Below are 23,995 nucleotides of genomic sequence, written 5' to 3'. Positions count from 1 at the left end.
CGAGCTGGTCCTCATACTACTTGTACTCAGTGTACTGCCTCTACTTGCTCTACTGGCTCTGCTTGACTGCTGCTCTGTTTGCTAGATAGACTCTTGTTTGTACTTCCTGAAACAAGCTGCATCACTGCTCCTGAGCTCAGCAGGAACACTCTGCAGTCTCCATCTGCTGGACCCCTTACGCCTGTTGACCAGCACTAGCGCTACAAGCTGACATGTCGCCTACCTACGAGTGCCAGATACAATTCGTATCTGGCGAGAATCTACCGATAGGCGACATCTGGGGCGCCAATTCTGATCCTTACATCATTGCCATCCTCGGCCACAAGACAGCCAATGAACTACAATACCGTACAAGTACCTGCCGTGCGACGCGGAACCCGTCTTGGCAAGATCAAGATACGTGGCATGTCGGTGGTATTGCAGAGGACAGTGAACTCAAACTCAGAGTATTCGATGAGGATCCTCGCAAGATGAACAATGACAGACTGGGTGTTGCTTCGTTTGCAATGAAGGGTCTGGCAGAGATGTGCGATAAGGGACCACAAGAAATTGTTCTCAAAGTCCGGAAACGCAAAGCATCCGCCAAAGTCTACATCCTGACCTATCTCTGGTCCTTTGGTCTGTTTCAAGATCTCAAGGCAAAATCTGCTCTTGTCAAAATCAAGTTGACTGTCAAACAGGACGAGGAAGCTCGGCCAAAACCTGCCTTGGTCGGTCCAATCCGGTATTCTATCCACTTCTCTCCACTACTAGGGCGTCTTGCAGGTACCAAGGATGAAACAACCAGAGTCGCTTGTTTTCTCGCCTACCGTCTTCACCTTCGCGACATACCCGACATGCGCTTCCAGTACACACAGAAGCGTAAAGAAATTGTCATGATGTACAGTTCCGGTGTTCGCGGTAAACTTATCCGTCGAGCACTTCAATCTCAACATGCCGCCATCTATGGATTTGATGCACGTACGATTGTCGGTAGTGTCGATCCAAAAGATGCAGCTGCGCGATTCCTTGAAATGACGAATGCTGGGTCTGGTGTTGGCATATTCACCTATGCCATCACAGGCGACGGCGTGATGCATTTCACACAGACTGGACCGCGTTTCGCCATCAACCATCTCTCAAAGCATGCAATGCACTCGAATGCCGCTACAGAGGTGGTGTATTCTGGTGAATTCTTCTTTTTACAAAAAGAAGAGAGTGCCGCCAACGCGCAGGAACATGCCTATCACCAGTCATCGAGCCAGGAAGACGAAGATGGGTCTGCAGTCATGCCACAGACAATCGTTAAGGATGAATCACTCGTTCTACACATACGTCAAGGAACAGCCAATATCCAGTCGATGGGTGAAGTCGATGTCATGAATAGCCTCTCAAAACGCAAGCACAGCAAAACACTCGCGGAAACACTCAAACTGCCGTCCAAAAAGAAGCGTGAAGAAGCGCGTCAGGAAAGAATCAATGAAGCACTCAACAAGAATGGCCAGGTACGGCCAGGTTCAAGTCACAAGCATGAAGTCTCTGACTTTACCTTGGTGATTGACAACTCTAGCGGCACGTTTATGCCTGATGCAGCCAAACTTCCCGACCTAAAGCGGTTCTTGGAGCACAATTTCGAGGGGTTGCATATTGATGCATTGGCGCAAGATGACGATCGTCTCAAGGAGTTGAAGGAGAAGCGGAGCAAGAAGGATGACGGCATGGGCAACCTGCGATTACGACAAGCAAGCTCATTCACTTCAAGTTCGCGAACCTCCTCATTTTCAGTCGAGGGGCAAGGCAGAGAACGGGCTGTTGATAAACTAGCTGGACGGCACAAGGCGCCAAACGCTTAATTTGTATCAACAATGCATTTTGTTCAACACATCCAGTGATGAGAGCTGTTAAGGGCATACTCAACTGCCGCTGTAGAAGTCCCACCATCTTCTCTGCGTCTTGCCATCTTCTATGAGCACCTGGTAGTGTCATCTCAAAATAAATTCAGGGGTAGGGCCTGGCCACGAGCGAATCTTGCAGCTGCGCCAAGCATGAGCGCAATGGTAGGCCGTGCATGTTTGCAGACAGCATTCAGATATTGCACTCCTTACGGTCTAGAATCATGTCGTGGGACTTGTCTGCCGATGTACGCGACAAAACCAGTGCCATGTTCTCTTTGATGTTCTACTCCCTTCCAACAAACTGAAGTTGCCAAGTCGATCAGTATCAGGGTTTAAGGTTTGTTCAAAACTATGACATTCAACCGCTGAGCTTCGTAGACAAGTCGGCAAGTCTCTAAGTCTGCAATCGCAAAGACTCACCCGATTGCTACCTCACGCTTCTCAGGAGCACGGATGTTAGTCTAGAGTCTAGACTCAGAATTCGCCAGAGAAGTTGGTCGCTTCCTTCCCTGAGTTAGCTGCTTTAAGCAGCCCGAGCTCTCGCATGAGTCTTGGCCAATTTCCGAAGTCGTTATTCACCATGAGTTCAGGGGCAATAGGAAATTTGAATTTTGCTGCGTACGTGGCATAAATTCGCCTTTGCCGCTCTTCAAAAGCACTCTCAGCTCCAACTCTCTCGACGCAGGGCTCCAGCTCAATATCGCATTCTCATCCCAGCTGCACACACCAACCGCTGCAATTTCACGCGACATGTCTGCCGGCATCCTGCTTCTTACCTGCTGGAAGCTGCTGTGGCTTTTGCTACTGTCAGTTATGTCAGCTGACGCAACAGCTGCATCTGACGTACTGCCCGGCTACTGGTATAGCTATATAGCACAGGACTATGCGACCGTAAACTACTTCTTCATGAGATTCAACGGCGGCAAGCCACAAATCATCGAAGCCAAAGTACAAGTAGTGACTCCGCCCCCTGAGGGTTTCGCCAGTTTCACAAGCCCTTCATTACCCATGGTGCAGTTGCCAGGTGACTTTCAACTTCAAGTTCTTCCAGGCTGGTTCGGAGGTCTTTCCAATTACGGTCCCGGTCACGAGCTGCAGGACTCGAATGCCGTCTGCTATCTCGTCTCTAAAGCCGACCTTGACGTTAACCTTGGCGATGAATGGTTTCAGACACCCGGGCCCTCAGAGGTGCCATACTACGAGGGACTCAAAGGGGCAATTTTTTGCACAAAAACGAAAGATGGCGAGGCTGGGGATCCAAAGAATATGATTCCAATGTCGCGGTGTGGATGGCAGGTTGTGGGTCAAGGCAACGAGAAGATGAAAGGCTGGTTCACATTGACATGCTTCAATGACTTGGACAAGTGGTGTTTGCATCCTGATCAGCCTTGGATGAAAACTCTCAATTCATTACACACAGAACCCAAGGATGTCTGCACAAGTCAAGTCTGCAACTACATCAAGCAACAACAAATGCCTGCATGGTTCCAGAACTGCCCCCACTTGGATGATCCGAGTTTTTTCGAACCAGAATTATGTCGCGTGTTGACATCTTTGAAGAACCCGATGCACAAACCTTGCTTGACATGTCAGATGTGCGAACAACATGGTTGGGCCAATTTTACTCTGAGCTCCAAGCCAGGTTTCAGCTGTCATCGACCGTTCAAAGCTGACGAGCAGCACTCAAAACCTGCCGAACGGCTCTTCATACCTTGTGAGGACGACATTATGGTCAAGAACTGCCCAAATCATCCCAAGAGCTACAAGCTACCCGGGTATTGCCACTAACTTGCCAAACCCTGCGAAGGTGGGATTCATCATGGTGCGCACAACCGTCATTGCTACGAACTTCAGCAGAGTGACTGCAAGAGGATCAGATTCAGTGGTCGTGCTGTCGGCGCTTGTGCCTTTCTGATCAACCAATATTCAGGTAGACAAAGTCTTTGAACTGATGGACCGTATTCGATACACCGTATCAATAGCATTTCCAATTATTCTCATGCGATCTGTTCGAGCCTCTTGTGTCAACTTTTGAGTGAGTGGTCTTGAGAGAGGGCAAGTTGCCCATCTAAATTTGAGAACTTGCGACGCAACGACTCCTCCAACTGTATGAAACTTTATGCTTAGTCCTAGCACTGACACAGTCCAGACGTCTGCATGTCTGTCACACGACCAGCAATGAGCATGAGAACATGCCTTATATATCAATGCCCTGTAAGCCGTAACTATAAAGGCAGCCGTTGGCAGGAAGCATGGCCACAGTGCGAAAGGTTCAACTAGGTGGCAGAGGTGTATCCATGATGTGCCTGAACCCGGAGACACACGAACCGCAAGCCTTGCAACGGCATGATGCGCTCGAACCATGTAGACTTTGACTTGAGGAGACTCAATCGCTCGATGCTTCGCAGTCCTCTATGAGCAGGTGTCGAATGAGATCTGGAGCAAGTGTGTTGTCGATGCCACATGCATTGATATTATCAAGGAATCCTCTGTTGACAGCATTTATCGAGTCATCTCAACGAGATAGGGCGACACCACAGCATGAGCAGAGCTCTCACCAGGGGAAAAGCAGCATGGATGCAACCGTAGTCCTTGCTTTACGCAGTCGTCGCTGACAAGAGCAAGATCAAATGACTGTCAGAAAACGCAGCTTAAACTGTCAGAGGGGAATCTTGGCACCGCTCTTCTCGGACGCTTCAACGCGTTGTGTCGGTTCCTATGCCCACAAAAGGCTTGTCACAGCAGCACGACAAATGTGGTGCATAATGTATGTAACTGTCGACCGGTTGGACAGACACTGTGACGCGCATGGATGCGGCGATCAACAAATATCTTAAGTCAAAGCCAGTTGTGCGAAACGATCAGCCAAAAGATGCAAGAAACACGACTCAGGTTGAGCCACATTGGTACACATCCACTGCACTGCCACTAATACCTGGTGTGCAAATCAAGGAACACAAGCCTCAAAGAATCCAGACGTTGTGCGCTTGCCAAGCACACGAAGCAAGCCTGAAGAGTTGCCAGGATTCAGCACAACACGCAAAGACGTGCCGTCATTGGTAGAGGCAAGGAAGCAGCCTTCAACGCCATCCTTTGTTCACCCAAAGTGTTGTCAATTGGGAGGAGTAGCATCACTTGCCAATCGACCATTTGAGCCATGCAAGTAAGCTGTTCTTTTGCTGCGCTGCCATCTTGGGTGTCTTTGACGTGACAACTTCATGGTCTTCTCCACGCGTTCGCTTCTTGTATGCTGCAGGCGTTTCAAGTTTCTTGCCTTGACTCCACATGCCCTTCTTGGCAGTTTTAGCTACTCCTTCGGCACGTTCCATAGCATCCATCAAGCCGCCATACTCTGTACCTCCCTGTCGAAACACTGTTGCCATGCCAACCAGATGAAAGGCCTTTGATGCATTTTTGATTACCGACCACACGGCCAAATGGATCACACGAGTGAGTCCAAACGCGCACATGCTTGTCAAGTACGGTGCTAGTCAGCCAGCCTAGCGCTTCTCTGCCAAACCATCGTTCAGGATCGCCAAAGTGAGGCAGCTCTGGTGCGATGAGTTGCGTTGAATGGCCTGCGAGACAAGAAGAGTGGCCATGTGCATCGACAACGTGCACTAGAACAAGATAAAGCATAGAAAGAGCGATGCGCAGGAGCAACACGTTCAGAAGAAAGCGTGGATAGTAAGACAGAACGCATGGCAAATCTGAAGGTAAAGGAAGTATATCCGTAGACCTAATACGTCTCGCAGCAGAATTATGAAAGAGCTCGGATTTTGCCCGTAGAGGGGAGCCAGTGATTACGAGTGCTTCGTCGACCTCGTTTACTCTACAGGTTTTTTTTTTTTTGTTCCGTTGTCTTACATAAAAGTCTTCCACGTGATGCGGACTTTAATTGGTTGCGGCACGCGTCAAAAAGTCAATTATAGGCTCACAACTTACGCATTTTATCCATGGTTTAGAATAGATGGAGCTTGCAATTGCAGAGGCACGCGCATTTGACGCTCCTGTATTAGCAAGGATAGCTAGAAAGCATGGAATTAGTCGACCAGCCCTCAGCCGTCGATTTCATGGCCTATCCACCTCCAAAGCCCGCAGGGAGGAAAACAAGCAGGCGCTCTCCAACCATCAGGAGAAAATGATCATAGATCAGATCAAGCAATTGAGTGATCTTTGCCTTCCACCCCCACCAGCTTTTATAACCTCGCTAGCTTCGAGATTGGCTGGCCGACCGCTTTCAAAAAATTGGGCAAGCCGCTTTGTTCAGCGCCACAACAATATTTTGGACAGCCGATATCTTCAGAATATCGACTTAGCTCGTCACAAGGCTGATAGTCTCACTAGCTATGAGTCTTACTTCAATGGTTTGGCTGCTGTTATTCAGAGAAACAACATCACGGCGGAGAACATGTACAATATGGACGAGAAAGAGTTCATGATTGGAGTCTCGCAGAAGACACGCCGGGTGTTCGCTAAGCAGAAATCTGAGCTCGATGAGCTTCCCAGAGCTGGGCAGGATGGTAACCGAGAATGGGTCACTATTCTAGCGACAATCTGTGCTGATGGGACGACTTTATCGCCTGCTGTTATCTACAAGGCTGACTCCGGCGACATTCAAAATGCCTGGATCGAGGATTTCAAGACAGATGAGCACAATTGCTATTTTGCAAGCTCGCCCAACGGGTGGACATCTGATGAGCTCGCCATGCACTGGCTCGTGGACATTTTCGACGAGGAGTCGCGACGCAAATCCAGACGCTCCTGGAGACTCTTATTTCTTGATGGTCACGGCTCGCACCTGAACACAAAATTCATCAGCAAGTGCACTGAACTGAAGATCTACCTTGCCTTCTATCCGCCTCACTCGACGCATAGATTGCAACCTTTGGATGTTGGCTGCTTCAGCCCTTTGGCCAGTTACTATAGCCAAGGCCTCAATCAGATGGTCACAGATTCAGGAGGACAGTGCTCGATCAAGAAGCGAGATTTCTTTCCCATCTTTTGGCTGGCCTATCAGAAGACCTTTGTCAAGAAGACTATCGAGTCTGCCTGGGAAAAGACTGGCATTTGGCCGTTCAATCCGGAGATAGCCCTGGGTCCTTTGCGCAAAAGGCCAGCGACTCCATTACCCGCTCAAGCCCAACAACAGCACGATAGTCCAAGACCACCAACTGGAGTATGTACTGTGTCCAGACCAACGAAGATGCGCCGGTTCTTGGTGCAGACAACTGCCAATGCTGATCAAAAATCGCAAAAGTTCCTCCAATTCCTGGCGCACCGGCTTTCTGAGGTCCAAACAGCGTATGAAGCCGTAAAGCTGGAGAACTCGCAGCTAAAGGCTGTTGCCAAGCGAAATCAGCCAAGGAAGAAAAGACAGCTGAAGATTGGGGAGCAGCTGAGGTCCGATGGACGGACAGGCGCTTTATTTGTTGGCCCTATCGAGGTCCAGCATGCACGAGACATTGAAGCTAAGCGTGCACAAGAACGGGACATGCTAGTCGAGCAAAGGGCGGCTGAAAAGACAGCCAGGGCTATCAAAAAGGCAGACAAGGAAGCTGAGGCTCAACAGAAACGGGAGGCTCGCGCTGCAGCCAAAGTTGCTAAGGAAGCCGCCGCAGCGGAAAAGAAGGCTGTTTCTCTGGCCAGCCATGCTGTGAAGCAAGCTCAAAAGAAGCCCAATCAGGCTTACAAGTCAGCTGTGGTCAATCAAGAAGAGAATCCAGGGTCGAAATTGACTGAAGCCGCGGGTTTCATGGTAGAGGGGAAGACTTTGAGTGCAGAGCCTGGAAATGTCACCTTCACACGATCTGGGCGCCTCAGTTCGAAACCAATGCATAAGCGCCTCTAAACAGATATTTATAGATAGATTAGACAGTAGTTTTAGCTCCAGCAGACTTAGAATCAGTTTGAATTACCACCGGCCGCAATACTAGCCTTTGTATTTGTGGTGTTTCATTTGTGAAAGCGTGCCGCTCCATCTGGAGGTTCGCATCACGTGGAAGACTTTTACCTACTCCTCTCAGGACTCTATGGCCTATATAGGAACTCAGCGGCACCGCCGCTTGTTCTGTCTTTGAAAGATACACGCCTCACGTGTATGGTTCTTCCAATACTTGTCCTCGCGCGCAATGGGTTGCGGCACTTCCTGCTCCGTCATTGTTGGCGATCTGGCCTAAGCCAATATTTGTTTATATAGCGGGCAACATCGCTGTCTCGCTGTCCTACTTCGGGGCAGTTCGACGTGGTCACCTCGTCTAGCGTGGTGAGGGGTTAAGGGTGATGGCTGGTGCGTCCGGAGGGCCCATGGGCGTGCTTGGGACGTGTACGCTTGCCATGTCGCTGTATTGGTGGGCTGCGTCTGAGCTGATCTGGTTCCACCTCGCTTGTTCGCCTGTGCCACTTGGAGTGGCGTCTCGTCTGAAAAGCTCCTTGCGAGTTGCTGCTTTACAGTCTTGTAGGAAGTCCGCCAAGGATTCCATGTGTGTTGGGTCGTTTAGGAGTCTTTTGATCGATCTGTTTGCTCGGTCGGAGTCAATGTGAGCTGCTCTCGCTTGCGCCCATTTTGGGCAAAAGTACAGCAAGTGTTCCCTTGTCTCTGGTAGCGGGCGTGTGGGTCTGCAGTCGCACACCCGTAAGCGTCTCTCTGCTCTCGTCCACATGCCCTTGCCGTAATAGCCTGCACAGCTGCGCAACCCTATTATGCGTGCAACGACGTGTCTTGGCCTTGCTGTCCAGCTGGGCAGCTTCAAGCTTTTCGCGTCGAAGGTGCTGTACTTGTCAAACCTTGTAACACTTTTCGGTGTAATGCCATCTCTCTTGCATGCGTGGAATTCTTTGGCCCATTCCTCCATCATCTTCTTTTTCCGCATGGCCTTGACATATGACAGCGAAATGCCGATATCTGTACTGCGCGTAATGTCTGGCATGGTCGGACTGCTTTCTGCCGCCTCCCTTGCCAGCTGGTCTGCCTTCTCGTTGCCTGGGATAGAGCAATGGCCCGGCAGCCACACTAGTCTTGTTGGTCTCCCACATGCGCTGAGTTGGACAAGTGCCCTCTGTGCCCTCAGTCTGAGACTCTGGCCCGTTGTTGGCGCTGTGCTCTGTAGGGAGTCTAGCGCAGACTGGTTGTCTGAAAAGATGTAGATTGAGGCCAACTCCGTGTTGCGCGCCACCAGTTCTGCGGCCAACTTTGCTGCCATCTCCAAGCCAATCAGTTCGGTATCATACGATATCAGCTCCCTCCGATGCGTTTGTACTTTTTGCGAGATGAGTCTGTTGTTGCAGTATGCTGCTACTGCCGCTGCCGCACCACATCCCTTGTCAGTGCATGAACCGTCGCTGTATAGAGACAGCGTGTCTGGCTGCTTGTATGCAGCGCATATGACGTGTGCTTTGGCTTGTTCGTCTTTGGACATCGACTTGTCTACCGTGACTTGGATCAAGTCGGGGTTCAGCCTAGGAAGTCTTGAATGGTGTGCCTCATAGTCGAAGCGTTCGATATGCTTTGGCTCGCATATCTGTTTCAGCTGGTGAACGGCCTTCTTTATGGTCAAGCCTTTTTGACCTGCCGGGCCTGTGACGATCTGCTTGAGCGGGTGGTTTTTGGGGAGAGTGTGCCACCGCGCCGCATCCCTCCTGGCTGCGTCCTTTGTGTGTGCCTTTAAGGTGGGAATTCTGCAGTCAAGGTGTAGCACTTTGCTGGGAGTGCTTCTGGTTGCTCCCAGTGTTTTGATGATTGCCTTGTTGATCGTCTTCTCCATGGTTCGGTTAGGCTGCCGCTTCGTGGCCCAAAGCGTGCACCCGTACTCCATGACTGGTAGCACGCACGTCACGATCAGCTTCCTGCTTGCTGCCACCGACAAGCCCGATTCTGCTTTGACTAGGCGAGAGACTGCCAGCCATGCTTTGTCCGCTTTTTCTCCCTTGATCTTGATGTGCTGATCGAACTTCAAGCGCTGATCGATGAACACTCCTAGCCATCTTATGCAAGGTGCTGGGGTGATGCACCTTCCATCCGAGGTGACTACCGCCTCAGTGGGTGGTTCATTGGTTTGCGTGTGCGTGAAGCCCTCTTGCGAGGGGACTTCCGCTCTGGTCGCGGTTTCACCGGCTCTTGCTGCTAGGCTTCTTGTCACTGCCCCTTGCCTAGGCGCAACCTGAGTGTCTTCTGGTATTGCGTTGTGCTGCGTTGTCGGACTATCCTCTTGTGTGGCACATGGGACTGCCCTTTGCCTTGCCCGCCTTGGCTTCTGCCAAAAGTGTATGACTTCCTCCTTGCTGGTGTCAAATGCTACTGCATTGGCTCTTCCCCAGTCTACAGCCTCTTTTTGCGCCAGTGCTAACAGAGCTGCGTTTGTTTCGTAGGTGTCTGACGTGATGGTAATTCTGATGTCGTCCATAAAGCTGCCGCAAGTCAACTTTGCGCCTTCGCCGTCTACTTCCGATTCGCATGCTCTCGTAATGCTAGCAAATATTGGCCCAATATACAGCGTGAAGAGTATCGGGCTGAGCGGCGACCCTTGTGGGATGCCTGTAGTGATCATCCTTTGTGGAGCGGTTCGCCCGTCAAAAGAAATCCGTGTGGATCGACCAGAGAGAAAGGCCGCCGTGTACTGGATCATCTCTTCAGGGAGACCTTTGTCTGCCATTCGTCTCAGAAGCTGGTCTTTCGACACATGGTCGAATGCCCCCGCCACGTCCATGAACAGCGTTGAGCATTTCTGTTTTGTGCTTCTTGCAACCTCGGCTTCGTTCACTAGTAGGTGGACGGCGTCTAGTGCTGAACGGTGCTTGCGTGCTCCCATCTGGTATGGATGAAAGCAGTTCGCTTGCTCCATGATAGTGTGAAACCTCGTTGCTTGTAGTCTCTCCAAGACTTTTGAGATACATTTGAGCAGCGCTATAGGCCTGTAGGCTCTTGGCTTGCTATAGTCTGGTTTGTTGGGCTTTCTCAAGACCACCGTGATGGACTGTTTCCAGGTCTCTGGGTGGTGTCCTATCCGGACGCACTCTCTGATGATCGGCGCAAGCGCAATCTTCAGGGTATCATAATACCGTTGGATAAAAGCATGATTGTAACCATCTGGGCCCCCTGCGCTCCTAGTGGAGTTCTGGTATACCGCTGTTGATAATTCCTGTTCCGTCACCATTCCCCAGTGGTGCTCTGTCGTGTAGCCAGCTGGGAGGCTGAAGGCTTCTGTGTGTGGCGGCGGTGGAAACAGTTGTCGATAGAGTACCTCTTCCTTGTCCTGGAAGCTCACGGCTGTACGAATTTCGCCACCTTCCTCTGTGGTGAGGCAATTGATGCTTGTCCCACCTTTTGCCAAACAGTAGCGCCGTGCCTCGAAAGCCCGATTTGGTGTCTCCTCTTCTACAAACTCCTGCCAACACTTGCGTTTTGTGTCGCGCACCAGCCTTCTCCATTTGTTGCGGGCTCTTTTGTAATCTTGGCGTGTCGGCTGGTCCCTATGTTGCAGAGACCTATTGCGCTTCGTGTGGAGCTCCGCAAGGTGTTGGTCTAGTTCTGTGTTCCACCATCTCTTGCGTCCCTTCAGTGCCGAGGTAGGTCTGCAAGTGGTTCTGAGTGCTTTTGCAATAGCCTGGTCAAGACGCGCAGCGGCCTCGTCTATGTCCTCTGCACTTGCTGCCTCCAAGTCCCAGCCCCGACTGTCATGTACCAGCGCTTCTCGTAGGCTTTGCTCAAGTTCCTTCGACTTCTCGGGCTGAGAGTCTTCAGGTTGTATCTGAGTGGATGGTCTCCGTTTTGCTGCGTTGCCAGTCGGTGTCGGGAGATCGGCTTTGGTAAGTCAACCATGAGATGGATCACTTCGTGGTCGGATCCTGTGGTGAGGTCTTGCCTGGTTCGCCATCCTGCCATGCCTGAGAGGGCCCAACCTCGCGCAAACGTCAGGTCGATGATAGTGTCGACTTGCCCTGCATTGCCACGTCTCGTAAATGAACCATCATTCTGTAGAACGAACTCTCGTTCGCTCACAAGCCTCATGAGTTCCTGATGTAGCCTTGGTCGCTGGGTAAATTCGTTCCAGTGAGGGTGATGCGCATTCATATCCCCCGTGATGATAGCGTCTCTTGGAAGGTCTCTTAGCGCGCTCCAGATCCTTTTCAATGTGTACTCGCTTGCTTCCATCGCTTGCGAGGCGTCTTCAGCCTGTCCCATTGGCACCTGGTTGTACACATTAACTAATGTGATCGCCTTGGAGGCTTCCTTGAGCTTGATGTCAATGCACACTGCATCCTGGTCGTCCATGAGGTCGAGTCTGTGTTCCACTTCCAGGTCGTCTCTGGCATTGAGCACATAGATGGCCGCCAGGTCCCGCGGTCGGTTGCCCAAATGTCCGTGAACCTGGCAACTTGCGAATTCGAACGTCGACGACATCCACATATGTACATGTACACCCATCTGCTCCATCCAGGACGATACCTCACAGGCTCACAGACTCACAGATTCACATGTAGCCTTGACTCCCTAGGCCGCGGAGAACTGCTGCACTGAGCAATAAGCAGAGTCTAGCTACTTTCAATCTGTGGCCTAGCTAGGCCGAGCCCTTACAGTCTGCTCATTTCCAAGGTAGCAGCTGACCATGGGCTCAGGGGCACTGCTGCAAGAGTTTTGTCTTGCTGGAGACCACGTAGCATAAAGACGCATCTTTCGCACTTTGCTGGCATCTTTCCTCCATTCCTATCAACGCGAAGCTCAATCGCCGCGAAGACAACAGACATGGCCGCTTGCTTCTACCTGGTCGCTTGCTGGAAGCTGCTGTGCCTGTCACTGCTACCATCTGTCGCATCAGCAGCAGTTGCAGATGCAGATGCATTGCTGGACTACTGGAGTCAGTACTCTCCAGCAGGCGATTTCAAGGACCAAACCTACTTCTTCACGAAATTCGTGAATAGCAGCATAAGAACTATGCTTGCTAAGGTAGAACCTGTAAGGCTGGCAGAGGCGCCTTCTGCAGGGAACCCTTTAAACTTGCCAGTTTACACAATTCAAACTTCAGGGGGCGCCCAGAAGCACATGATTCCAGGTTGGTACAACGACGGGGCATATAGACGCCATCTTTCGGACCTGGTCAGCAATGCTTTCTGCTATCTCGTCGCCAAGGCTGATCTGCCAGGCTTTGATAAACAATGGTTCCAAACCCCCGGCCCGCCAGGTGTTGATGATAGGCGTGGGGCAGTCTATTGCAAGGCTGCTGGCCCACTAGGTCAAGGAGTCACGCATCCAAAAGCTATGATCCCCGATATGGTGTGCGGATGGAATCTCTGGGCTGGTGATGAGTCATCTTTGGCGAAACCAGGCTGGATGAGATTGGATTGCGTCCTAAACTGGCCAGCCTGGTGTTTTGAAAGGAAGCGTCCCTGGATGAAAACAGCTAACTATAGTGGCTTCGTGGTCAGCGAGTGCCGGACAGTTTGCAGGCAAGACCGATTCAAGTTGAAGGCATATTGTTAGGAATTCAAGTGCATCCCCTGATCACTTGCTTCCGCTGTTATCTCTCTGCCACGTCAGCGCTCATGCACGTGACCTTTAGTTTAGTCTTAGCTGGCAAGAGTGCTATACTCTTGTCCCCTATTCGAATCAAGTCTTATCTGCAGCTGCCCTGCGTGCCTGTGTCTGTCACCTACGACTACAGCCTCGCATATCCGCCAATCTCGATTAGGTTATGAGCACTGTTGCTATGCAGCAAGACGCTACTGCTTCGGGTCAACGTTCCGGCCCGTCTAGCAACGCGGTGTTAAGGAACACCAAGAGGATCAGCAATGGCCTAAGTGCTTGGAAGGATGAGCTGCTGCTTGTCGCTCAGCAGGCTGGCGCTGAGACTTACATCTTTCAGGAGATACACGCACGCCGCGTCAAAGCAGCAATACGCTGCGCAGACGCCATGCAGAAGGCCGACGAAGACGCTGAGGCCCGTATCGCCGCTCTCGAAGCCCTCATGAAAGATGACAAGCTTAAGGCTCCAAAAGCCTATAGCGCCCCCTCGACTCGCTCCAAGTCCAAATCGATGGAGGAGGAATCAAGCGAGGATGAAAGCACAAAGCCTTACACTGGTCCGTGCTACATCAACTCTGAAGGGTATCTTGCACCTGCGACCTTTGAAGAATGGTCGCATCTTGAACCAACTTGGGACAAGAACAGCAAGGCGCTTTTCTTGCTGAAAGGAGGTCTCGACAGGTCTGACCTGGAAGCAATCAAAGACATCGCAGTCGCCTGCGTTGCTTTCAAGACTGTCTTGTCTCGACACAAGCAGCCTGACACTTTGCGAAAGTTGCAATTGGTCACGAAGCTCAATAAGCTCTCTTTGCCTCCTGGCAATACCACATCTTCAGCTATTGAGACCCTGATGGTGGACGTTCAAGCCACCATTGCCCAGTTGCGCAGCCTTGATCCCACCGGCAAGACGTTTGACGAAGACATGGAAATTGCCATGATCTACGCCAAACTCCCAGGCGATTTGCAGGACCTCACGCTGCACACACTCTCCTCGGATGGACCACACTCTAGCCGCAGTTTTGTGCAGCAAGTGCGCTTCAAGATACAGTCGGATGACTATCTCAAGACGCACGGCAAGCACAAGTCTCTGGCAGACTCAGCCGCTGACGCTTCCCAAACCCTTTACCAATCATCAACGGAAAAAGGGATGCTCGCTCAAGAGCATAAGTCTCAATTGAAGCAGAAGTCTTCAAAGAAGCCGAGGAAAAGGCATTCTCTTCACAAGCCTTCATCTGAGACGAAGCAAAGTAGCCCTCCAACTGAATCAAAATCACAGTCTGAGGGCAAGCCAAATCCCAACACGGCATACTTTGCTCGCGAAACAACCCTAGCTGAACGTAGCTGGGTGATCGACTCCGGTGCCACGTCGCATATGACACCGTCGCAAGAGTTGATCTCTGATCTCTCTCATGATGCTTCCATTAGCATCACGTCCGCCAATGGCGAAGAGATGATCTCCGCTGGTTTTGGGCATGCTGCATTTGCCGTGCCAGATCAAACCAGCTTGGTGCCCTTGTCCAAAGTTTGGCATGTGCCAAATCTCACTGAACATCTTTTATCAGTGAGCGCACTCAATGAGGACGGTTTTGACGTACTGTTCTCGGCCAAACATGGACCAGCCCTCCTCAAAGACAGTGTTGTCGTCGCTACTGGCAGGCGTGTCGGTAAAGGCTTTGTCCTAGACGGCACAATTGCTAAAGTCCAGCCTCAGGCAAGTGAGTTTGGCCTTTTCACAAAGGAAAAGGCACCGACGGATGCCCTTGAGTGGCACCGACGACTTTGCCATATGTCCATCAAGGACATGAAACGACTTTCGAAGTTTGTCGACGGATTTCCCGACGATCTGGTCTACCCGGAATACTTCGATTGCTCTGGCTGTGCAGCTGGAAAGAGCAAGCGCTCGAGCTTTCCCTCTGTGGCAAATTCTGCCACTCAGCGGCTTGACATAGTCCACATTGATGTTGCTGGACCAATGCGCACCAATTCTATCAATGATGCACGATATTTTCTCATCATTGTTGACGGGTTTTCCAAGTACGTTTGGGCGTACATGCTGAAAGATGTCACTGCAGACACCGTCTGTAACATCTACAAAGCTTGGGAAACTGTTGCCACCAATCACGTTGGCGACAAAGTCAAAATTGTTCGCTCTGATGGAGGTAACGAGTTCAAGGGGAGCTTTCGCCAGCACCTCATTACGCAAGGCACCACTCACCAAACAACTGTTCCGCATACGCCTGAGCAGAATGGTGTTGCAGAGCGCCACATTCGCACGTTTGTCGAAAAGGCTCGCTCATCGCTTCTTGATGAGACGGTTGGTCCTCTCCCGCGCAATTTATGGGCTGAGTTGACCTCCACAGCCGTCTACGCCATCAATCGTTCGCCTCATACTGGTCTCGACAAGACGCCATACGAACTGTGGTATGGCATACGACCAGATTGCTCGCATATGAGGACTCCTGGTACCATTTGCTGGTCACACAACTCGCGAATCAAGGACAAGTGGGATGCGCGCGCCAACAAAGCTATGTTTTTGGGCTACAGTGATACTTCCAGAGCTTGGCGAGTCTTAGATCTTGCCACTGGGAAAGTTGTTCTCAACCACTCGGTCATTTTTGATCATGCTGTGGCAAAAGAACTGTCTGTCAACAAGGATGTCGATCCTCGTCAGCTCACAGACGCTCAGCTCGAAGCTATAGCTAGCGGCAATGCTGCAAGTGTCGAATTTACTGACGAGCAGCTCGAAGCTATCGCTACTAGCGGTCTTGACGTTACTACTAATGATGACGAGCTTGATGAATATGCTTTTATGCTTACTGCTCAAGATGTTCTCCCAGCTCCTGTAACTGTCAAACAAGCTTTATCCCGCTCTGACGCACCTGAATGGCGTGCCTCTATGGAACGCGAGCTCGCCTCTCTTGAAGGCAAAGGAGTTTTTGAGTACGTCGCTAAGCTACCTCCAGGCCGAAAGGCCATTGGGGCACGCTGGATCTTCAAGAACAAGATCCTCGCTGATGGCACTTTCGACAAGCGCAAGTCGCGTCTTGTCGCTAAGGGCTACTCTCAGAAAGCTGGCGTAGACTACAACGAGACGTATGCTCCAGTCACTCGACTGGAGTCTGTGCGCATGCTTATCGCACTCGCTTCAATTTACAAGCTTCATCTTCACCAGATTGACATTGCCACCGCTTACCTCAATGCAAACCTGTTTGAGGAGATTTTCATGATCGCTCCTCCAGGTTTCTCCAACGAGAACTTCCCGTTCGTTAGGCTCAAGAAGGCTCTCTACGGTCTAAAACAAGCTGGCAAAGCCTGGAACGATGATTTGCACGTCACCCTCACTGCTGCTGGCTATGAACGCTCGATGCACGACTTTGGCATCTATCAGCATCAGACAAACGCGTCCTTGCTCTGCGTCTACGTCGACGACATTCTGATGGCTTTCTCGGACATCGCGCACAAAGAGCATCTTCTCAAGGCTCTTACCAAACGCTACGAGCTGTCCGATCTCGGCCCTGCCAATTCCATTCTCGGCATGCGCGTCTCACACAACAACGGCGTATACACTCTCGATCAATCCACCTATATTGAATCGATCGCCACCGACCACGGCTTAGCCAACTGCCATCCAAGGCACCTGCCAGCCAGTGTCGGCACCATTCTCACCACTGACGGCACTACCCACCAGCCGACTGACGACCAGCCGGCCAACAAAACTGCTTACCAATCCATTGTTGGGGAGCTTCAGTGGATAGCCATCTCGACCAGACCCGATGTTGCCTATATTGTCGGTGTTCTAGGTCGTTTCTCTGCCAAGCCGACTACTTCTCACATGAAGTTGGCTCGTGGCGTCCTCGCGTACCTGTTCACGACTCGCAATTTGCGACTGCGATACGACGGAAACGACGAGTTTGCTGGGTACTCTGACTCTGACTACTCAGGGTGCCTGGATACAAGGAAGAGCACATCTGGCTATGTGTTCATGCTTGGGGGAGCTGCAATCACCTGGCAGTCAAAGCGCCAAAACATTGTTGCCACATCGACCATGGAAGCCGAATATATTGGCCTCTCCAACGCGTCAAAAGAGGCTCTCTGGCTGCGCGAGCTCATGCTCGGCATCAAGATCAGCAATGTGCTCAACTCCGACGGTTCCATCAATTTATTTGGGGACAATCAGGCTGCGCTGAAGTTGGCACACAATCCTGTGTTTCACGCCAAGAGTAAGCACATCGAAGTGAAGTACCATCACACTCGATCCCTGATTGAGCAAGGCAAGATCAAGCTACACTACGTCGGCACAAAACTGCAAAAAGCCGATCTCCTTACCAAGCTCCTTCAACGTCCTGCATTGGAGACGCAACGACTGCTTCTCGGCCTCGTCTAAGCACTTCGCTTTATCGAGATAGAGGGAGTGTTAGGAATTCAAGTGCATCCCCTGATCACTTGCTTCCGCTGTTATCTCTCTGCCACGTCAGCGCTCATGCACGTGACCTTTAGTTTAGTCTTAGCTGGCAAGAGTGCTATACTCTTGTCCCCTATTCGAATCAAGTCTTATCTGCAGCTGCCCTGCGTGCCTGTGTCTGTCACCTACGACTACAGCCTCGCATATCCGCCAATCTCGATTACATATTGTCCAAGCATTTGAGCTGCCCCTCTTTGAACAGCGCCGTGCGCCCTTCTTCCCTTCTCTGAATACCTAGGGCACTTATCTCAAAGTTCTTCATCCTTTCATCATGAAGACAAGATTATCTATCTTTGTCTACATGATACGTTTCCTTCTACCACAGTATCGATAGCAAGTATCATGTTGCCAAACAAAGACTTCGTCCAAGCCTTGAGAGCAGAGTCATAAATTGGGCAGTCTGCGCGTGAGCAATATGCAACCTAAGAGTGCGGCACAATGACGCTCTGAACGTACAAGCTTATCCTTCATACTCGCCCAATGAGGGGCCTTTATACTCCTCTTACATTCAATAACGAGCAGGACGAACATGAAACCCGCGTCATTGCTTTGAAGTGAAGCCCTGTAAGGAGCGGTAGCGTGAGCAGAGCGTAAGACCACAGAACAAACGATACAGCCGACGTCATCGGACGCAGAGGTGCCTTCATGATACACCTGAAACACAGACCTTGAAACGACATGAGGTGCTCGGACCATGTAGACTTGGATTTGAGGAGAACCCACCGCTCGATGCGTCGCGTATCCCTGTGTGCAGGTGTGGAATGAGATCCAGAGCAAGTGTGTTGTCGATGCCAGACTCGATGATGTTGTCAAAGACTCCTCTGTCGCCAGCATTTATTGAGCCATCTCAGCGAGACACGGCGACGCCACAGGGTAAGCAGAGCTCGCACCAGGGGAAAAGCAGCATGAATTCGACTGTAGTCCTTGATCTGCGCAGTCGCCGCTTCCGAGAGCAAGATCGGATGAGTCGCCAATCTACGCAACTCAGCCTGTCAAGGGAGGATCTTGCCACGTATCGCTCTTCTCGGACGCTTCCACGCATTGTGTCGGTTCCCATGCCCACACAAGGCTTGACGCAGCAGCACGGCGAACATGGCGCAGATTGTATGCAATTGTCGACCGATTGGACAGACGCCGTGACGCGCATGGATGCGGCAATCAATGCATTTCTTGAGTCAAAGCCAGTCTTGCGAAACGTTGAGCCAGACGATGCAAGAAACACGACTCAGGTTGAGCCACCTTGGTACACGTCCACTGCCTTGCCGCCAACACCGGTTGTGCAAATCAAGCAACACAAGCCTCCAAAGATTCCAGGCGTTGTGCGCTTGTCAAGCACACTAAGCAAGCCTGAAGAGATGCCAGGATCCAGCGCATCACGCAAAGACGTGCCGTCATTGTCAGAGGCAAGAAAGCAGCCATCAACGCCCTCCTTCTTTTACCAAAAGTTTGTCAATTTGAAGAAGTAGCATCACTTGCCAATCGACCATTTGAGCCAGGCGAGTAGGCTGTTGTTTTGCTGCGCTGCCATCTTGGGTGTCTTTGACGTGACAACTTCATGGTCTTCTCCACGCGTCCGCTTCTTGTATGCTGCAGGCGTTTCAAGCTTCTTGCCCTGACTCCACATGCCCTTCTTGGCAGCTTTAGCTACTCCTTCAGCACGTTCCATAGCATCCATCAAGCCACCATACTCTGCGCCGCCCTGTCGAAACACTGTTGCCATGCCAGCCTTAATTTGTTCGAGACCAACATCGCGCTTGATCCAGATGAAGGGCCATTGACGCATCTCTGGATTGCCGACGACACGATCAAATCGATCACGCGAATGTATTCGAACACGCACACGCTTGTGAAGGACGGTGCTAGCCAGCCAGTCGAGCGCTTCCTTGCCGAATGGTTGCGCAGGATTGCCAAAGTGAGCCAGCTCTGGCGCGTCAATCCCAGCAATACGAACATGAATGGTCTGGTTACGCAGAGCCTTCTTGTCGGTGGGCACAGATCTCAGCCAGCCCCAGCCAGTCAAACGCCCGCCAGGTGTGTGAAAGAAGCGAAAATTATCGCCGTCGCCAACTGAGGTCACATAGCCAAGAAGACTGCGAGAGCGTGCTTTCGGGTTGCTGGAGCCATATATTTGAGCAGGGAGGTGATCAATGGTCGGGTAGCGTCTGAGACCGCGTCTGTAGAAGTGGTAGGCGCCTAGTGAAGCAGAGGTCAGAAGCAGGACAGGCACAAGCACATTGGTGTCGAGCCAGGTGCGTGGGTCGAGCACAGTATTGGTCTCTTGAGCTAGTGCTTCTTTTTTCCCATCAACCGGAGCACTCTCTGACTGCCAGGGCCATGGCATTGGAGGAACAGGCCTTGGGTAGGACAATGAATACTAGTCTAGTAGTCCTTGCATGCTGTTTACTGTCGCGCTTTAAATCCTGAGGTCGCACGCTTCAACAACTGCAACGACCAGACCACTTCAGCTGCTGTGTTGAGCTGTAGCCCGCTGACTATGCTAGCTCTTAAATCTATCCTGCTGCTCACCAGCTGTGCACTGCTCTCAGTCTACGCTGCAAAACCACTCTCGTATGCCAATGTCAAGCGACATCTGTTCTAACGTTCAGCTACTGTAAATGCACATGCGGCAAATCCTCTGCTATCGTGCCTCTCACCGAAGATGTCCTGGCAACGCCTGCCAAGCCTTGTACTGACTGTACTCGCATCTTTTGCTTGACCAAATCAGGCCTTGCTTCGTGCCCGTCTGTGGATGATACCGAGTCGGACATTGTAGTTACGCAATCTTGCTTCCAGCGAGAGTCGCGCAAAGACGAGGGGATCGTTATTGGCTTTATACTCATCACGTAAGCTGGCCTTGTGAGAGTCTAAGCTAACGAAAGCGGCGGCCTCTTGGCATACGCTATGATTGTTCGGCCAACTCTAGAGAAGCGTCGTCGAGACCAAGAACAAAGTTACAACAGCATACCTGTGCGCTAAGCAAGTCTACGGGCTCTGCTTCTTCATGGCCGCCAGCTGGTCTGGACTTGGCTGAGCGCTCATTCTGCCATCCACTGGATCTGGGATCTACTTTATTGTCAACATCTGTTGAATTACCGCCAAGGATCAAGCACTGGCAATTAGCCTCGACTTACGTTCTGGACGTTGACTGGGATGAAGGCTGGCGATGTCTTCTCTGCAGTGTGGCCTTCAGGCACTGTTTGTCCAGGCATGAGCTCTGATGTGTTAGCTAGTGCCATCCAAGGGTTGCATACGCATCAGGCCATCCTTTTGTCGAGCAGCCATCATGACCTTGGGCACACCCACAAGATTCGTCATTTTCATTGCACCAAGCTGTGCTGCCGCTTCAACTTTTTGCTTCTCAATCGCCTCAATCTTGGCTTTTGTCTTGACACCACTCGGCGACATATCCTTGCGACCCTCTGTATCTGTTTGGGACACTGCGAAGCAGCCACCGAAGGGCCCTGCGAACGCGCTGTTCCTGCATCGCATGACGCACACGCGGCCGGTACTGCCACCTTGGCACGCAAGCACACTCGGCAACTGGATTTTCATGTCATACGATGTCTGACGCGTGGCTGACAGACCTGCAGCGCCTGGCACGTCTTTGAGAACCTTCACCTTGACGAATGTTGAGCCAGTACCCGTCTCGTCAATCTCGCACTGATAAGGGCCTGCGCCGTCACCGTTGACTTGATGCATTTGGAGCGTTACTGTTGAGCCTTTCGTCACTTCCGGCACCATTTTGGCATCAATGTGTTGTTCAATGGCAGTAGACGTGTCGATATTGCCACCGGCTTGGGTACGTCCGCAGGAACCGAAGTTGTTGGCTGCCAGCTCGGCGTCGCGCATGATGGGAGAGTCTTGTTGGCAGGGAATGACATCCATCTGTTGTTAGCTCGTGGACTCCAAGGATATCCGTACGCAGTTGCGAAAGTTTCTATCGTTAGAGAGGCCAGCTAAGAAGAAACTTACGTTGCATCCACGCCAAGTCCGATTCCCTGGATCTTGCTGTCGGTCAAGACCTGTGGTCAGCGTTTGCTTGGGTGATGGAGACATACAGCAGTGATGACTGAGTGTGCAGAGACGCCAGCGACTGCGCACAAAACAAGAGTACTGAATTTAGCCATGACTGCAAGGTGGACAGCGTTTGAGCGATCCGCATGGTTTGATATGCAAGCCGTTGGCAAAGAAGAAACGGCTCGAAACAGTTTTGCGACTGGAATTGTGTGTAGTCCAAAAGATTGTCGCAACAGCGGCCGTTATGTTTCAGGATGCATGGGGCAGCGTATGCTGTGGTCTGAATGTGCATCAGAGTAGACAAATATGGCTCGTCGTGCCTCACATCACAACATGCCCTCAAAGGAAGTGGAGCCTGAAGGACCTAGGAAGCCTGCACGATCTCGTACGGCATCGCAGAAAGCGTCCTATGCATAATGCCTCCGTATCTATCTCATGCGCTTTACCAGCACAAAACAAGTCAGCGCCATAAACAAAACAAAACAAAGACAACAACAATGGCGACCAAGACAGAAGCGATTACAGTGACCGCCCAGGTATTGGAAGCTGAGGTGGGCGCATTTCGTTTAGCAACACGTGATGTCGAGGCAATCATGCGAGAGGCCAGTCTCGAGACTGCTGCGATGCTTGCATCAATTTCACGGATGGAGACGGCGATCTGCACGAAGAACAACATTAGTGCTGGTCCTCCAGTGATTTCAACACCTCTCACAAGTGTGTCGATCCCAGCCACACCCCCCTCAAGTCCACTGCTCGCGGTTTGTGTCTTGGAGTCTTTGAATTCTGGCAGAACTCCGTCCAGTAGGTGTTCAGACTGGTGCAGAGCCCAACACCTGTTGCACCATGGAAAGTTGTCACAGGAATGAGCCCGATCGCTCCTGTTCGGCATGCAAGCCAACCGGCGATGTTGTGGAAACTCTGCAACATGCACTGTTCGAATGCTGCGTCCACAAAGCTCAACTTGCCGACATACGGCTGCGTCGGCCTCACACGAGCGTTGCTGAGATCATACAAATCACCGTCGACCTACCAAAAGAACATGTCTTCTACATTTCGCGCATTGTCTATAAACTAAAATCCATTACAGACTCTCAGTAGATGTCTTTTTCATCTGAATTTAAAGACTCAATCGCAACCGCAACGGCTGACTTTCTCCACTTGTACCAAATTTGTAAGCTGTTGCTGTTGACGCTGTTGACGCTATTGTCACGATGTCTCTATCCTTGACCTCTAGAGTGACTCTCAATAATGGCTTGTCCATGCCACGTCTTGGCTTTGGCGTCTATATGGTCTCTGGCCAGCAGTGCCGCCAAAATGTGCTAGAAGCACTCGAAGCAGGCTATCGCCACATTGACAGTGCAGAGTGGTACGGCAATGAATCAGAGTGCGGTGACTCCATCCGAGCTTCAGGCATCCCAAGACAAGACATCTTCTATACAAGCAAGCTAATGCACAACACAAACTTTGAACGGGGTTGCAAGGATATTCGCAAATCAATTGAAGCATGTGGACTTGGCTACATTGATTTGTATCTCCTACACGGGCCATATCCAAACAAGCAGGCTAGACTTGATGCATGGCGAGCACTCGAAGACGGCGTCGAGTCTGGCCTCATCAAGTCTATTGGTGTTTCCAACTTTGGCGAGCGGCACCTGCGTGAGCTCTTTGACAGCAATCCAAAGATCAAGCCTGTCGTCAATCAAATTGACCTGCATCCCTTCATGACTCGAACAAGCCTTGTTCAATTTTGCAAGGAGCATGATATTGTGCTGCAGGCATGGGGCCCATTGGCGCGTGCTGAGCGATGGCAGGACCCGACACTACAGAGTATTGCCAAGGAGTATGAACGCTCACCTGCACAAGTGCTACTCAGGTGGAGCTTACAGCATGGCTATGTCCCTTTGCCAAAGTCGACGCATGTGGAGCGCATCAAGTCGAATGCACAACTTTGGGACTTTGAGTTGTCGGATGCAACCATGGCAGAGTTGGACGGGCTGGATGAGTACCTAGTCACTGACTGGGACCCTATAGGCGACAAGAGCGTGTAGATGAATAGAGTAAATGTGACTGGCGCCGTCTCCGCAAACGTCATGAAAATCGAGCGCACGACCAACTGAGCAGAGC

The 23,995-nt window shown here is 51.3% G+C and overlaps 12 protein-coding genes across 12 annotated transcripts; 6 read left to right on the top strand and 6 right to left on the bottom strand.

Moving 5' to 3' along the window:
• The first annotated feature begins 14 nt into the window (after nt 1-14).
• Nucleotides 15-2,228, top strand: BCR37DRAFT_251546 (uncharacterized protein). The gene has a single exon (XM_040866626.1). The coding sequence runs from the start codon at nt 213-215 to the stop codon at nt 1,830-1,832; it is 1,620 nt and encodes a 539-aa protein (XP_040726572.1). The 5' UTR covers nt 15-212; the 3' UTR covers nt 1,833-2,228.
• Nucleotides 2,209-3,731, top strand: BCR37DRAFT_251583 (uncharacterized protein). The gene is made up of 2 exons (XM_040866628.1): nt 2,209-2,211; nt 2,253-3,731. The coding sequence occupies exon 2, from the start codon at nt 2,625-2,627 to the stop codon at nt 3,660-3,662; it is 1,038 nt and encodes a 345-aa protein (XP_040726571.1). The 5' UTR covers nt 2,209-2,211; nt 2,253-2,624; the 3' UTR covers nt 3,663-3,731.
• Nucleotides 3,697-4,460, bottom strand: BCR37DRAFT_251617 (uncharacterized protein). Its single transcript, XM_040866629.1, has one exon. The coding sequence runs from the start codon at nt 4,236-4,238 to the stop codon at nt 3,801-3,803; it is 438 nt and encodes a 145-aa protein (XP_040726570.1). The 5' UTR covers nt 4,239-4,460; the 3' UTR covers nt 3,697-3,800.
• A 398-nt stretch (nt 4,461-4,858) lies between these two features.
• BCR37DRAFT_251542 (uncharacterized protein) lies at nt 4,859-5,732 on the bottom strand. The gene has a single exon (XM_040866625.1). The coding sequence runs from the start codon at nt 5,342-5,344 to the stop codon at nt 5,006-5,008; it is 339 nt and encodes a 112-aa protein (XP_040726569.1). The 5' UTR covers nt 5,345-5,732; the 3' UTR covers nt 4,859-5,005.
• Nucleotides 5,733-11,264: 5,532 nt separating this feature from the next.
• BCR37DRAFT_251573 (Endonuclease/exonuclease/phosphatase) lies at nt 11,265-12,530 on the bottom strand. Its single transcript, XM_040866627.1, has one exon. It carries the CDS (start codon nt 12,304-12,306, stop codon nt 11,503-11,505), a length of 804 nt encoding a protein of 267 aa, XP_040726568.1. The 5' UTR covers nt 12,307-12,530; the 3' UTR covers nt 11,265-11,502.
• BCR37DRAFT_377552 (uncharacterized protein) lies at nt 12,271-13,443 on the top strand. Its single transcript, XM_040868852.1, has one exon. The coding sequence runs from the start codon at nt 12,616-12,618 to the stop codon at nt 13,348-13,350; it is 735 nt and encodes a 244-aa protein (XP_040726567.1). The 5' UTR covers nt 12,271-12,615; the 3' UTR covers nt 13,351-13,443.
• Nucleotides 13,444-18,137: 4,694 nt separating this feature from the next.
• On the bottom strand, nt 18,138-18,845 carry BCR37DRAFT_251512 (uncharacterized protein). Its single transcript, XM_040866624.1, has one exon. The coding sequence runs from the start codon at nt 18,686-18,688 to the stop codon at nt 18,239-18,241; it is 450 nt and encodes a 149-aa protein (XP_040726566.1). The 5' UTR covers nt 18,689-18,845; the 3' UTR covers nt 18,138-18,238.
• A 413-nt stretch (nt 18,846-19,258) lies between these two features.
• BCR37DRAFT_251510 (uncharacterized protein) lies at nt 19,259-20,247 on the bottom strand. The gene has a single exon (XM_040866623.1). The coding sequence runs from the start codon at nt 20,193-20,195 to the stop codon at nt 19,323-19,325; it is 873 nt and encodes a 290-aa protein (XP_040726565.1). The 5' UTR covers nt 20,196-20,247; the 3' UTR covers nt 19,259-19,322.
• Nucleotides 20,248-20,308: 61 nt separating this feature from the next.
• BCR37DRAFT_377542 (uncharacterized protein) lies at nt 20,309-20,909 on the top strand. Its single transcript, XM_040868851.1, has 2 exons — nt 20,309-20,422; nt 20,461-20,909. The coding sequence occupies exons 1-2, from the start codon at nt 20,349-20,351 to the stop codon at nt 20,699-20,701; spliced, it is 315 nt and encodes a 104-aa protein (XP_040726564.1). The 5' UTR covers nt 20,309-20,348; the 3' UTR covers nt 20,702-20,909.
• On the bottom strand, nt 20,362-22,025 carry BCR37DRAFT_377539 (uncharacterized protein). The gene is made up of 6 exons (XM_040868850.1): nt 21,913-22,025; nt 21,827-21,876; nt 21,106-21,791; nt 20,986-21,068; nt 20,461-20,917; nt 20,362-20,422 (listed from the first exon to the last, which is right to left on the bottom strand). Exons 3-5 carry the CDS (start codon nt 21,737-21,739, stop codon nt 20,837-20,839), a joined length of 798 nt encoding a protein of 265 aa, XP_040726563.1. The 5' UTR covers nt 21,740-21,791; nt 21,827-21,876; nt 21,913-22,025; the 3' UTR covers nt 20,362-20,422; nt 20,461-20,836.
• Nucleotides 21,937-22,966, top strand: BCR37DRAFT_377536 (uncharacterized protein). Its single transcript, XM_040868849.1, has one exon. The coding sequence runs from the start codon at nt 22,288-22,290 to the stop codon at nt 22,735-22,737; it is 450 nt and encodes a 149-aa protein (XP_040726562.1). The 5' UTR covers nt 21,937-22,287; the 3' UTR covers nt 22,738-22,966.
• Nucleotides 22,926-23,919, top strand: BCR37DRAFT_407703 (putative aldo-keto reductase; the record flags this gene model as incomplete). Its single annotated transcript, XM_040872123.1, has 1 exon — nt 22,926-23,919. The coding sequence occupies exon 1, from the start codon at nt 23,083-23,085 to the stop codon at nt 23,917-23,919; it is 837 nt and encodes a 278-aa protein (XP_040726561.1). The 5' UTR covers nt 22,926-23,082.
• Between the last annotated feature and the right edge of the window lie 76 nt (nt 23,920-23,995).

The sequence above is a fragment of the Protomyces lactucae-debilis genome (genome assembly GCF_002105105.1).
Source record: "Protomyces lactucae-debilis strain 12-1054 chromosome Unknown BCR37scaffold_5, whole genome shotgun sequence".
NCBI lineage: Eukaryota > Fungi > Ascomycota > Taphrinomycetes > Taphrinales > Protomycetaceae > Protomyces > Protomyces lactucae-debilis.
Note: the sequence above shows the minus strand (reverse complement) of the source record. Positions and strands in the feature narration are given on the sequence as shown.

Coding starts and splice junctions, on each gene's coding strand:
- BCR37DRAFT_251583 (XM_040866628.1), top strand. CDS start 2,625: ATGTCTGCCGGCATCCTGCTTCTTACCTGCTGGAAGCTGCTGTGGCTT.
- BCR37DRAFT_251512 (XM_040866624.1), bottom strand. CDS start 18,688: ATGCTGGCGACAGAGGAGTCTTTGACAACATCATCGAGTCTGGCATCG.
- BCR37DRAFT_377542 (XM_040868851.1), top strand. CDS start 20,349: ATGCTAGCTCTTAAATCTATCCTGCTGCTCACCAGCTGTGCACTGCTC. Junction 20,423..20,460: donor TACGCTGCAAAACCACTCTC/GTATGCCAATGT, acceptor TCTAACGTTCAG/CTACTGTAAATGCACATGCG.
- BCR37DRAFT_377539 (XM_040868850.1), bottom strand. CDS start 21,739: ATGGATGTCATTCCCTGCCAACAAGACTCTCCCATCATGCGCGACGCC. Junction 21,069..21,105: donor ACAAAAGGATGGCCTGATGC/GTATGCAACCCT, acceptor CTAACACATCAG/AGCTCATGCCTGGACAAACA. Junction 20,918..20,985: donor TCCCAGTCAACGTCCAGAAC/GTAAGTCGAGGC, acceptor ACAATAAAGTAG/ATCCCAGATCCAGTGGATGG.
- BCR37DRAFT_377552 (XM_040868852.1), top strand. CDS start 12,616: ATGGCCGCTTGCTTCTACCTGGTCGCTTGCTGGAAGCTGCTGTGCCTG.
- BCR37DRAFT_251542 (XM_040866625.1), bottom strand. CDS start 5,344: ATGTGCGCGTTTGGACTCACTCGTGTGATCCATTTGGCCGTGTGGTCG.
- BCR37DRAFT_251546 (XM_040866626.1), top strand. CDS start 213: ATGTCGCCTACCTACGAGTGCCAGATACAATTCGTATCTGGCGAGAAT.
- BCR37DRAFT_251573 (XM_040866627.1), bottom strand. CDS start 12,306: ATGGAGCAGATGGGTGTACATGTACATATGTGGATGTCGTCGACGTTC.
- BCR37DRAFT_251617 (XM_040866629.1), bottom strand. CDS start 4,238: ATGGTTCGAGCGCATCATGCCGTTGCAAGGCTTGCGGTTCGTGTGTCT.
- BCR37DRAFT_377536 (XM_040868849.1), top strand. CDS start 22,288: ATGCCTCCGTATCTATCTCATGCGCTTTACCAGCACAAAACAAGTCAG.
- BCR37DRAFT_251510 (XM_040866623.1), bottom strand. CDS start 20,195: ATGCCATGGCCCTGGCAGTCAGAGAGTGCTCCGGTTGATGGGAAAAAA.